Here is a 13,226-nt window from a genome sequence, read left to right on the forward strand (position 1 = left end):
ATAATGATGAAAAGAAGGGACATCAACAAGAACACATATGAATTAATGAGCTCCTATTATGTGATAAATATGATACCATGGACTTCATAATCATTGGCATCTTAGCATTTGGTATCATATTCCCATTCTAGAGATGAGAAAAAGTGAAGTTCAAGGATATTAGGTCACTTGCCCAGCAAAACTGTAAGCACAGATAGTAAAGGGACCAGTGGCCTGAGAACACATTCACATTTTCCCTCCCTTTAAGGGGAAATTTCATTCTTTCCTCAGATCCCATTTTTATTATTGGGGAACACAGTCTTCTTTTTCAAACTAAACTGAGAAAGGATGAGGTGGTGCATTCTACCTGAAGAGGTGCAGCTGGAGATGAGTACCATGGCAATTAGCTGAAATTAATGCCCTGAAGGCACTCATTACCAGCCCCAGCTTAATAGGAACCCAGGGCATCTCTGATAATGCAGTCTTGGTTCCCTCCAACATTTTTCCCAATAAAGTGAAACAAACAACAGATTCCTTAACACCAAAAGGCCAGGAGTCTCTGAGATGAGGGAGACTTGACGCAGAACCCAGTCACACAGTAACAGGGCAACAGAAGGCCTGAAATTCACCTAGTCTAACTCCTTGCTGGATGCATCCATCCCCACCAAGCACCCCCTGGCCTTTGCTCTCACACCCCTGGGGCTGGAGAACTCATTCATTGGAAAGTCTGCTATATGTTGAATTGAAACCTGCCTCAGGTTGCTTCTACTGATTGGCTTTAATTTGGGGGGGGGTCATCCAGGACATCCGATATGCTATTCACATGATTAGTGTTTCCATATTGTTCTCATGCTACTTGTCATATCACACACTAATACTACTATACACTTAGTATTTTTTCTTTCAGCTTATTGTAACTTAAACACCTATTTCAATCTCAAAAATTAAACAATAATATGTGTGAAATCATAGGTTTGATGTGTTCATTTTATATTTTTCTAACGTTAATTATATTATCAACATTTTATTAATTACATATATTATGTGTATTATGGTTTTATTAATGTATTAAAGGTGGTACGGCTATCTCATTTTGAGAAACACCATACATGTCCCTTCTCTACACCCTAGTTCCCTCCTTATCCATGGGGGATATGTTCCAAGACCCCCAGCGGATGCCTGAAATAGCAGAGAGCAATGAACCCTATATATACTTTGTTTTTTCCTATACATACCTACCTATAATAAAGTTTAATTTATAAATTAGGCACAGTAAGATACTAACAACAATAATATTAAAATAGAACAATTATAACAATTTACTGTAATAAAAGTTATGTGAATGCTCTCTGTCTCAAAATACCTCATTGTAATGTGCTCAACCTTCTTGTGATGATGTGAGAAGATAAAATGCCTATGTGATGAAATGAAATGAAGTGAATGATGTAGGTATTGTGACATATGTTAGGCTACCATTGACCTGAGAATATGTCAGAAGGACCCCCTGTTTCTGGACAGTGGCGGACCATGGTAACTGAAACCATGAAAAGCAAAACTATGGATAAGTGAAGGACTACTCTATATACTATTTGAAAATAACAACCAGAGGTTTCATTAGAACAAACATCCCCAGTACTTTCAATCACATAACATTATGTAAAATTAATATACTACCCTTGTTATTTGCCTCTAGTTTGTCTATATGCCTGTTTAGGTTTGGGGAGGCCAGTCTCATATAAAATTCTCTCATTATATGTGGTTGGTTTTATTAATACAATCTGTGTTTTCATTAGCTTTCTTAGCAGTAAAACTACTGTATGTATTTCTAAAGAGTTCACTGGTCCTTAACATCTTCTAACCTTATTTTATCCATGCCAGTGTTATAGCATCTTTTCTCATCTTGTTCATTTTTTTCCTAGTAGACAATGTTCTCCCCCCTCAGCTTTATTGAGATATAATTGACATATAATGTTGTGTAAGTTTATGGTGTACAATATTTTGATTTGATATACTTATTGCAAAATGATTACCACCATAGCATTAGCTAACATCTTCATCACCTCACACAATTATCATTTCTTTTTATGGTTTAAGATCTACTCTCTTAGCACTTTCAAGTATATAATTCAATATTGTTAACTATAATACCCATGCTGTATATTAGATCCTCAGAACTTATTTCTCTTATGACTGAAAGTTTGTATCATTTGATTAACATCGCCCCCATTTCCCCCATCCTCCTAGACCCTGGCAATCCACCATTTCATTCTCTGTTTCTAAGATTTCAGCTTTTTTAAATTCCACATGCAAGTGATATCAGACATTGTCTTTCTCTTTCTGATTTATTTCACTTAGTATAATGCCAAATTGAAGAAGACACAAAATAATAAAAAAGATATTTTGTGTTCAAGGATTGGAAGAATAAATACTGTTAAAATGTCTATGTTACCCAAAGCCATCTATGTATTCAATGCAATTTATATAAAAATTCCAATGGCATTTTTCACAGAAATAGAAAAACAATTCTAAAACTTGTGTGGAACCACAAAAGACCTTGAATAGCCAATGCAATCCTGAGGAGGATGATCAAATATCCAGGAATCACACTTCCTGATTTCAAATGATACTACAAAGCTATAGTAATCAAAACAGTATAGGGCACATACTGCATGGGGCACTGGGTGTTATACGAAAACAATGAATCGTGGATCACTACATCAAAAACTAATGATGTATTGTATGGTGACTAACATAACATAATAAAATAAAATTTAAAAAAATTTTTACTTTTAATAATTGAAAAAAAACCCAGTATGGTACTGGTGTACAAATAAACAGGTAGACCAATGGAACAGAATTGAGAGCCTAGAAGAAAACCCTGACATATATGGTCAACTAATATTTGACAAGGCAGCCAAGAACACTCAGTGGAAAAGTCTCTTCAACACTCAGTGGGAAAGTCTCTTCAATAAATGGTGCTAAGGAAACTAGATATTCACATGCAGAAGAATGAAATTTTTCCCTATGTTACACCATTCACAAAAATTAACTTAAAATGCACTAAAGATTTAAACATAAGACCTGAAACCATAAAACTTCTAAAAGAAAACATAGGCAAGAAACTCTTTGATATGACACCAAAAGCCCAAGCCACAAAAGCAAATATAAACAGGTGAGACTACGTCAAACTGAAAAACTTCTGTATAGCAAAAGAAACAATCAACAAAATGAAATTGCAATCTATGGAGTGGGAGAATGATATGTCTGATAAGGAGTTAATATCCAAAATATAGAAGGAATTTGTACAGTACAATAGCAACCCCCCCCAAGTAATCTGAATAAAATGGGCAAAAGACCTAAATGGGCATTTCTCCAAAGAAGACAAACAAATGGCCAATAAATACATTAATATGTTCTCAATATCACCAATCATCAAGGAAATGCAAATCAAAACCACAACAAGATATCATCTCACACCTCTTAGAATGGCTATCATCAAAAAGATAAGACATAATAAGTGCTGGTGAGGATGTGGAGAAATGGAACCCTTGTGCACTGTGGGTGTATGGCTGCTATAGAAGATAGAATGGAAGTTCCTGTAAAATTAAAAATAGAACTACCATATGATCCAGCAATTCCACTTGGTATATCTATCCAAAGGAAATAAAATCAGAATCTTGAAGAGATATCTGTACCCCATGTTCTTTGCAGCATTCACAATAGCCAAGCTAACCTAAGTGTCCATGAATGGATGAATGGTTAAAGAAGATGTGGTGCATATATAAACAATGGAAGATCACTCATGCATGAGAAAGAAGGAAAGAACATGGATGGACCTTGTTGATTCTTTTGGAAGCAAGTACTAGAGATTGCATTGGTCCCTGCTATATTTTATCTTGGGCTATCAGTTTAATCTGTAAAGGAATGTGTTGGTTCTGATTCTGTTACCTAAAGCATTCTTTCTCTTTCCTAGCCTCTAGCCATCTATAGATATGATAAACATGTCTTCTGTATCTTCATCCAAATCGTGAACAAGCATGTGGACCTAGGAACTCGCTTCCGGGTTGATATTAATCTGTCAATCATCTTAATTTGAGTACTGATTTCTATAATTGAATCCATGTTTTTTTCATTATTAATTCTTTAGACTTTTATTATTTAATATGACTTATGTAACAGTCTGGTAATTACTTTGACATACTTAAATACTGCTCCATATTTACTTTGATTTTTTTTTTAGATTATTAAAGAATTCTTTATAATAAAATAAAATTTAAGAAAAAGAAAAACGCTGTATAAAATTGAAATTGAAGACAAAAAAAAAGAATTCTTTAAAGAGCATTCATCTCTGGATGTTATAAATAAGGTTTATTGAGTACCTGGTTATTCACTCACTGAACCAAGCTCTTGACATATACTGAGCATTTTAAATACAATCAACTCATAATGGTAGTCATTACTGTCCTCAAGATATGGGGAAGGAGTTCCTGAAAGGTTATAAAACATCAAAGTAACCTATATAGTAGTTGGAGAAGCTGAGATTCAAATGCAGGTCTGACATCAAAGCACAATCTACTTTTCTAAGATGGTGGGCTCAGAATGGAAATTGGGTTTGGACAGATGGGCATATTTGCTATCAGGTTTGCCTGGTAAAATTTCTGCATTTGCAAAGCTAATACATAACAGCTATCTTGAAAAATAGCAAATCCTCTGCTAAGTGGTTTGATTTGGAAACACTGAAAACTTTAGTCACAATATCTGCACAAAAGAGAGGCTCAAATAGAATGAAGATGAGGCAGACTTTGACCTTGTGAGGAGTCTCAGTGTGGGAAATAGGAGCAGAGGGCAACATCAGAAGGGGTGCATGCTTGTTTTGCGCACTAGAGTGATAACTTCTAAAGGCTGGTGTGCTAACCAGAAAGCAGAATTTAAAATGAGTTTATCTGTGGTCTTTAACTGTGGTACAATTCCATTGGAAGAAGAAATAAATGTTTTCTGGATTGATCCCCCAGTCGTGCAACTGTTGCCATGTAGCTACCACTATCTTGCTTCTACTGGATGAGTAACACAATAATGCCATCTCTAACCACTGGACTTCTCCAACCACATTCAAGGACACATAAGCAATCCAGTTCCTTTCTCTTAAGTGTGGCTGTCCTAGAAACAGGGCTACATTCTTCATCCCATCCTACAGAGGCTACAGAGAGCCAATCAACATGGGAACCATTTCAAAGTGATGTAGGAGACTGATGGCTCCCAAAGGAAAGACAGGCTACTGGCTGTGCCATATGGACTTCAATTCCTGGACATTCATTCACCCCTTTGGGAGAGAGTTGAGATGGCAGCTTTTCAATGGGTACAGCCTCTCTGCAACCTTGGCCTTATTTCTTAGCTCTTAGAGGGTGGGTAGCAAGCAAACTTTTCCAGTGGAAGGCTATGTTTCTGGATGCCAAAAATGCACTTGGACATGGAACTGTTGCAGAAGGCCTCTGGGGGAGCCTCTGTGTTTTTGCATGGTTGTGGGTTGCTAGGTCTGGGATAACCTGGGGCAGGATGCGTTGCTCACCAAATCCTTAAATGAATTGCTTCAGTGAGGGAACACAGGATAAACTCGCCTGGCTTTTCTGTCATGGTTGGCAAAGACAACTATAGAGCTGCCATGTCAAAGACCTCATGCAAGGTATGTCCAGCTGAAAGCATGGAACGACTTGGTCACACCAGATGGCTGGTCAGTGTGGGAGAGAGCCAGTCATCTACCAATGCTTGTTTAAGGTAATCTGAAACAACATTTTTTTAATAATAATTTTATTAAAACAACTTTCCACCTGCTTCTAAATAGCAGAGGAGCCAAGTCTACATAACTAGGGAGAATTTCATTACAGTGGAAACTGTCTTGTACATATTGTTTTCTTCTGTAGTCCAGTAATTATGCTCTGCAGAGAGATCAGGCTGAGACTTCCCAGGATGCACCACATCAATGATGCCAGTGCCAACCTGAATTCCCAGAGAAACTGAAATCTGATTTGATTTATAATGTGATCTGCTTGGTTGCTAGAATAAACAGAACACCCTCTTGCAGCCCTAATGAAAGGCTTAGGTCAGCATCCCTCTGGGTATATCCCCTCCACCCAGTAAAGTGAATCTTCCCTGCTCTGGATGGATGCCTCTGAAGCCACCAGCATGTCTTAACAGTGGCTAGCTGACTCAGAGAACTTTCTTTAACTTGTGGGGATTGGTATTTGAGGTTCCGTATCTGTTCCTGACCCAATAGCAAGGGAAGTCTGTCTCCACAGCTGCCCAGTGTGCCCTGATGCACATGGAAATTAAGTGTAGTTAGATGTCCACACAATACAGCAGGAGGAATCATGTTATTTTGCAGAGTGGCTGCTTTGATGCCCTTCCCCTTCCCTGGCTGGAATTACTGCCACAGTGATCTCCCTTCTTCCCCCCTCGTCCCCTCAGTCTGTTCTCAACACAGCAGCCAAAGTCATGGTGTTCAGACCTAAGTCAGATCATGTCACTGCTCTGTTCAGAACCTTCCGAAGGCTTCACACATCACTCAGAGTAAATTAAAAGCCAAAGTTCTCACACTAACCTAGAAGACCTTACTGATTCTAACCTCATCTTCTGCTGCTCTTCTCTTTCATCTTCTCTGCTCAGCTACACTGGCCTGCTTGCTCTTTCTGGGCACATTCCTGCCTCAGGGTCCTCATTCTCACTTTTTTTGTTGCGTAACTACATGAATAGCTCTAGATTTGCTTCAATACAATCTTCTCAGTGAGCCCTTCTCTGACCCCTCCTAACCTACTAGCACCCCCTCTCCACTTCCTTGACTAATTTTTCACCCTGGTATTTATCAATGTCTAACATACTATAAATTTCACTCATCTGTTTCATTTATTGTCTTTTCTGGACAAGTAATCTCTGGGAGCAAGGATTTTTGCCTAATTTGTTCTGTGTTGAACCCCTATGCTCTAAAGTGTGTCTGATATAAGCACTCAGCAAATATGTGTTCAATAAATGAATTATATCATTTAATCCTCTCAAAAAACTTGTGAAGCAGACTCTGCTATGTCCATCTAACAGATGAAGAAAATAAGGCTTAGAGAGGTTAAGTGACTTGCCCAAGTTCATATTGATTGTCATCAATGTTTCCTTGCCCTGACCATTTACTGAGGGACACCATTATACTGCTTCTCTTGCCAGAATGTATAATATGTAATATTCCTAAATTCAGTAGCTTTCAGGTATAGTCCTACCACCCCTAATAATACCTAGTTGTTTCCACACCAATTCCTAGAGACTAAAGTTATCAACATTTGACCATAATTTCTCTTAGGCCTTCCAAAGTAAAGAGCCATACATTTTCATGTTGTAGCTCATTCTCTGTCCACAATGGACCAATGAGGTAAGGAGCTCTCTTTTAGCCCAGTCCAGTCAGATACTAAAAAGAAATCCTACAAATGAGAGCATTCTAAGTACACTTTCTATAACATATTGGGTATAAAATGTACTTTATAAAGCTTTCTTATTATGTGTTCTTCCTGACCACTCCAGGTAAGAATGTTGACCCTAGACTCAGAAAGTCCCACTTCAAATTTCAATTCTGCTGTATGCTAGCTGAGTGATCAAGGGCAAGCTACTTAGATATCTGTTTGACAAGACTTCCTCCAACTGTTTAATATATTTTTTAATTTTTTTATAGTACATCATACCTTTTTAGTATAATGTTCAATGATTCATTAATTGCATATAACATCCAGTGCTCATCACATCACAACAACAAAAAAAGAAAAACAACAACAAAAAACACAAGCCTTTCTAACCACAGAGGATGATTTTAAGTAGTGAATGAGATTATGTTCCTGAAGCATTGGTGAATGTGATGAGAATGCACAGAACATTTAGATATAATAAGGACATGGTAGCATAATTATCCAGGGTAGGGATCTAAGGAGGACCCATGAGCTAGTGGTTTGTCACCTTTCCATAGTTACAGCCACACTCTTGGTCCCAGAAAACCTATCTAATAAATGAATCCACTGTTGATACATTTGCCCAAGTTAAAATGTGTGAATTAATTCATTACCATGGCTAAAAAGAACAGAAAATCATCAAATCATCAATCAATTAAAAAAAATGTTAACAAACTTCCACCATGTTGTCTTCATTACCAGGTTCTGAGTTAAAAAAAAAAATCCCCACAAATCTTACAGTATAGTAGTATATTTGTAAATATTTGTAAGGGAAAGATAAACCAAGTCTACCCTCCAGTAAGTGGGTAGGGCCAAAAATACAGCAGTGGCCATCAGCTTTAAAGAGGTATAGATCTTTCCCAGAAAAGGAGGATTCAGAGTGGAGGTGACCCTTTGGGCTGGCCTTACATGGGAACTGGATCTGAATAGGCAGCAGAAAAACAGATGTATCATTGGAGGAATAGGTTAGCCTGAGAGGTGAAGCTGAAAAGGAAGGATAGGATCAGAAGCTAGAAGTCCTTGGATAACAATTGAAGAACTTTGGCCCTGATCCTATAAGCAATGGGATAGTGGGTCAATGTTTAAGAAGAAGAATGACATGGAATCAAAGAAACCTGGAATGTTGGAGCTGGAAGTTACCTCATCCAGTTCAGCCTCCACCTGGGAGTGAGGAGGAAACTGAGGTCCAGAGAAATGAAGCAACTTGACCAAGAGATCATGTCAGTCAATCCATGACAAAACCAAGACCTCAACTCAGGTCTCTGCCTCCTAGTCTAGTATCCTTTCTACCATGTGATTTTCATAAAAGGGCAGCACATCCATGACTAATTTTAGAGCTCATAAAACCAAAAAAGTCTTGTATCACTCATACTATCTCCTTACATGTGAAACAAACATGAATATGCAATGTACACTTCCTGTTGCTAAATTTTAAAATCAACATTAAATGATCTAAGGTAATTAGGTCAGTGTTCTAGTGAGCAAAAGAGAGGAACAAGAGTTAACATAGGCATCTATGCTTGTCCTTCCAATAGCCTGAAATCAAATGACACTTGCTTTTCCTTCACATTTTATCCTCTTCCCTTGAGATTCCACTTCTTCCCCTCACCCATTATTCAATCAGAAGGTTATTAAAATAAAAGGTCTTAATCCCAGGTCCTGTCCCATGTCTGAGCCTTGCAACTAGGTACTGGCTTGCCAAGAGCCAAGTTTTTTTCTTTCTTTCTTTTTTTTAAGAAACTAGAATTGATTAGGCCTTAGTTGGAATAAAATTTGTTTTTACAATTTACATATTGAAATAAAATTTAAATTTCTGTTTGGTGTATTGAGAGGAGCCAAATAATAAGTTGAGAGTGAAATTGTTGTCCCTCCACATGGCTGAGGAACTGCATGGGAGTATGATTTGCCTGGATCAAGAAGTGATGATGGAGCTGGCAGTGTGATAGGCTGAATGCTGGATGGGGATCAGGTTAGGATACAAAATATGTTTCTCCAGAAATTATTTCCTGGAAACAAAATTACCTCACTATACTGAATTCTTGGTGTGCTTTTGTTTGTACCTCTGTTAACATAAGGGTGGCAGGTGAGTGGGTGAACTAGATGACAGGATGATCTTTGAGATTCATTGAAGCCCTATAAGAATTTTATTCAGTTTTAACCAAAATTTCTCAAAATCAGCTTTTCAGGATTTTAGTCGTTAGGAGAAAAAAAGTCTATGCCTTTTTGCATTGTCTGTGCTCTTATGCCTCATACTATATTCCATGCTCAGAGACCACAAAATATTAGCTTATTAAAGGCCCCAAGAAGTTCTACAGTAAGTAAAGTTTGCTCAAACAGCTGTTGCCCAAACTTATTTGATCACAGAATCCTTTCTTTTCCCTTAAGAAATTCCTAGCCTGGTTTTCCTAAGTTTATCAGTTAGACAACAATGAATGAAAAACAAAAGAATAAATACCTGTAAGAACTGGGCATATTCCTTATCTGCTAACAAAGAACATGATCCAGTAATTCATGATAGCAGTCTCTAGAGAAGAAAAACACCAAGTGATAAATATGATCTGTAGTCACATAGGAAAGGCTATATGAAGGGATAGTTATGGAAAAAGCTAAACATGACTTATGTTTTGACATTCACAAAATGATTCCAGAACTGCTCACCTGCTAGCTTCTTAAAATAATGTTATCTTAGAAAGTCCATGTATTCTGAAGGTAAATTCCTATAATAAAACAATTATTACTACATTTGTATTAATGCATTCAAATATAATGAAAAATTCATAGCAGAAACACAAAAGTCATGTAAATTCCCTGTAATATCAACAACCCCCGCTTAAATAACCATGTTGTCAATAAAGTCTTTTCTTCTACATTATCATATTTGAGTCACTTAACTGTTCTGATTCTCCAGTTTATACATAAAGAAATGAAAACTCAGAGAAGCTAGATATAAGGGATGTGGTGTGCTGGCCACATTCCCCTTAGCACCAAGTCTCCCCTCTTCAGCCAAAATTGTAGACTGCTGATACATCATAGCTGAGCCCCCCCGCCCAGGAAAGGAAATTGACTTGTACAAAGTCAGGTCCCCTTCCCAAGATAACCCACATCTACCGACCTGTCAAGAAAAGGGTAAAAAGCTTCATCCCCTTGCTTCCATTCAGAACATCTCTGAAGGGCCATCCCACATTCACTGTTCCTAAACTGTAAGAACTTTGCCACAATTACTTTTTACCTTATCCCATTCTTCATTCCCTCTTAGGTATGGATGCTTGGGCTTCCCCAGTTAAAATTTTGCATGCAAATCTCCACCGCAGAGCCTGGTGCCTGGGGAACCAAACCTAATGACTCCAACTAACCTGACTAAAGTCACCCTACTAGCAAATAACAAAAGCAGAACTTGAATGCAAATTCCATGCTCTGTCAGCACACCAATCTGCCACATGACAGGTGGACCTATGAATGGATGTGACCTCTGCACCCATATCTCCTGCCATGAGGCACCTTATTTGCTAACTTTAGTCACACTAGCCTCCTTTGCCTTCCTTGAACATGAGGTCATACCCAATCCCATCTTAGGGCTTTGCACTACCTCTTCCCTCAGTCTGGAAATTTCTTCCTCCAAATCATTTCATGACTGGCTCTTTCTCATCATTCAGTGCTCATATCCAAAGGCAGCACCTCAAAGATGCCTTCCCTGACCAAATAAGATAATCTCCCTATTCTAGCCTTTCTCCCCTAGCACACCACACTGATATATGTTCATATTAGCCCTTACTACTCTGACATTAGCTTATTCTTTTATTTATATATTGTCTTTTCCCCCAGTGCCTGATCTCCAGAAAAATGTAATCCCTATGAGAGAAGGGACCTTATGAGTATTCTCAGTGCTTTGAATAATGGATCTCTAAGTGTGATCCATAAACCTCTGATCAAATCATTTTCATAATAATTTTCATAATAATGAGACATTAAATGGCTTTTTTTTACTGTGTTGACATTTTGCAGTGATTGTGTAAAAGCAATGGTAGGTAAAACCACTGGCTCCTTAGCACAAATCATGCAGTGGCCATGAAGCTGTACAGATAGTCATTCCTCACTGTCAGTGAAAGAAAGAAGAAAGGAAGAAAGAAAGAAAGAAGAAAGAAAGAAAAAGAAGGAAGGAAGGAAGGAAGGAAGGAAGGAAGGAAGGAAGGAAGGAAGAAAAAAAGAAAGAAAGGAAGGAAGAAAGAAAGAAAAAAGGAAGGAAGGAAGGAAGGAAGGAAGGAAGGAAGGAAGGAAGGAAGGTGAAAGAAAGAAAGAAAGAAAGAAAGAAAGAAAGAAAGAAAGAAGAAAGGAAGGAAGGAAGGAAGAAGGAAGGAAGGAAGGAAGAAAAAAGAAAGAACGAACTTCTCAAACTCAACACTCAAAAAGCTAATAACCCAGTCAAAAAACGGGCAGAAGACATGAACAGACACTTCGCCAAAGAAGACATACAAATGGCTAACAGACACATGAAAAAATGTTCAACATCACTAGCCATCAGGGAAATAGAAATCAACCACAACGAGATACCACCTTACACCAGTTAGAATGGCCAAAATTAACAAATAGAAAACAACAAATTTTGGCGAGGATGTGGAGAAAGGGGAACCCTCTTACACTGTTGGTGGGAATGCAAGCTGGTACAGTCACTCTGGGAAACAGTATGGAGGTTCCTCAAAAAGTTAAAAATAGAGCTACCCTATGACCTAGCAATTGCACTACTAAGTATTTACCCCAAAGATACAGATGTAGTGAAAAGAAGGGGCACATGCACCCCAATATTCATAGCAGCAATGTCCACAATAGCCAAACTGTGGAAAGAGCCAAGATGCCCTTCAACAGATGAATAGATAAAGAAGATGTGGTTCATATATACAACAGAATATTATTCATCAGAAACGATGAATACCCACCATCTGCATCAACATGGATGGAACGGGAGGGGATTATGTTAAGTGAAGGAAGTCAAGCAGAGAAAGACAATTATCACATCGTTTCACTCATATGTGGAACATAAGCAATAGCACGGAGGACCATAGGGGAAGGGAGGGAAATCCAAAGGGGGAGAAATCAGAGAGGGAGATGACCATGAAAGACTATGGACCCCGGGAAACAATCTGAGGGTCTCAGAAGGGAGGAGGTTAAGGGGAGGGGTAACAAGGTGATGGGTGTTGAGGAGGGCACTTGTTGTGATGAGCACTGGGTGTTATACTTAACTAATGAATGACTGAATACTACACCAAAAACTGATTATGTACTATACAGTGGCTAACTGAACATAATAAAAAAATGAAATAAATAAAATAAAATAAGAACATTTTATTTTTTTTTAAGATTTTATTTATTAATTTGACAGAGAGAGAGAGCATGAGCAGGGGGAGTGGCAGAGGGAGAGGCAAAAGCAGGCTCCCCGCTGAACAGGGAGTCTGATGTGGGGCTTGATCCAGTACCCTGGGATCATGACTTGAGCCAAAGGCAGACGCTTAACCAACTGAGCCACCCAGGTGCCCCATAAAATAAAAACATTTAAAAAGCAGTTTCATTAAAGAATGTCCTCGACAAAGCAATAAAAATTGTATAAAAATTGTGACTCTGGAATGCACATCCTTTTAATATTCCATGTGATGAAAGGAAAGCACCTATAAAGCATATCCTCTCAAAAACGAAGCATAACGATTATCTTGAGGAAAAGCATTTCTATGATGGTTTGGTTATAAGCGGCACTAGCTCCATTTTTCATGAAACCCTATTGTT

The 13,226-nt window shown here is 38.1% G+C and overlaps 1 protein-coding gene across 4 annotated transcripts in view; it reads left to right on the plus strand.

The window, feature by feature from the left end:
* Nucleotides 1-13,226, plus strand: part of LOC144382410 (uncharacterized) — a 162,715-nt gene that overhangs the window by 104,461 nt on the left and 45,028 nt on the right. For 2 of the 4 annotated variants that reach the window (XM_078076481.1, XM_078076482.1), the window contains exon 4: nucleotides 3,953-4,184. The exons of the other annotated variants lie outside the window; for them this stretch is intronic. In XM_078076481.1, the coding sequence (XP_077932607.1) occupies nucleotides 3,953-4,075 (123 nt within the window). In that variant the 3' untranslated portion in view covers nucleotides 4,076-4,184. Of the gene's footprint in view, nucleotides 1-3,952; nucleotides 4,185-13,226 lie in introns of those variants that run through there. 4 annotated transcript variants of the gene reach the window in all.

Source organism: Halichoerus grypus, chromosome 6 (genome assembly GCF_964656455.1).
Source record: "Halichoerus grypus chromosome 6, mHalGry1.hap1.1, whole genome shotgun sequence".
Lineage (NCBI taxonomy): Eukaryota > Metazoa > Chordata > Mammalia > Carnivora > Phocidae > Halichoerus > Halichoerus grypus.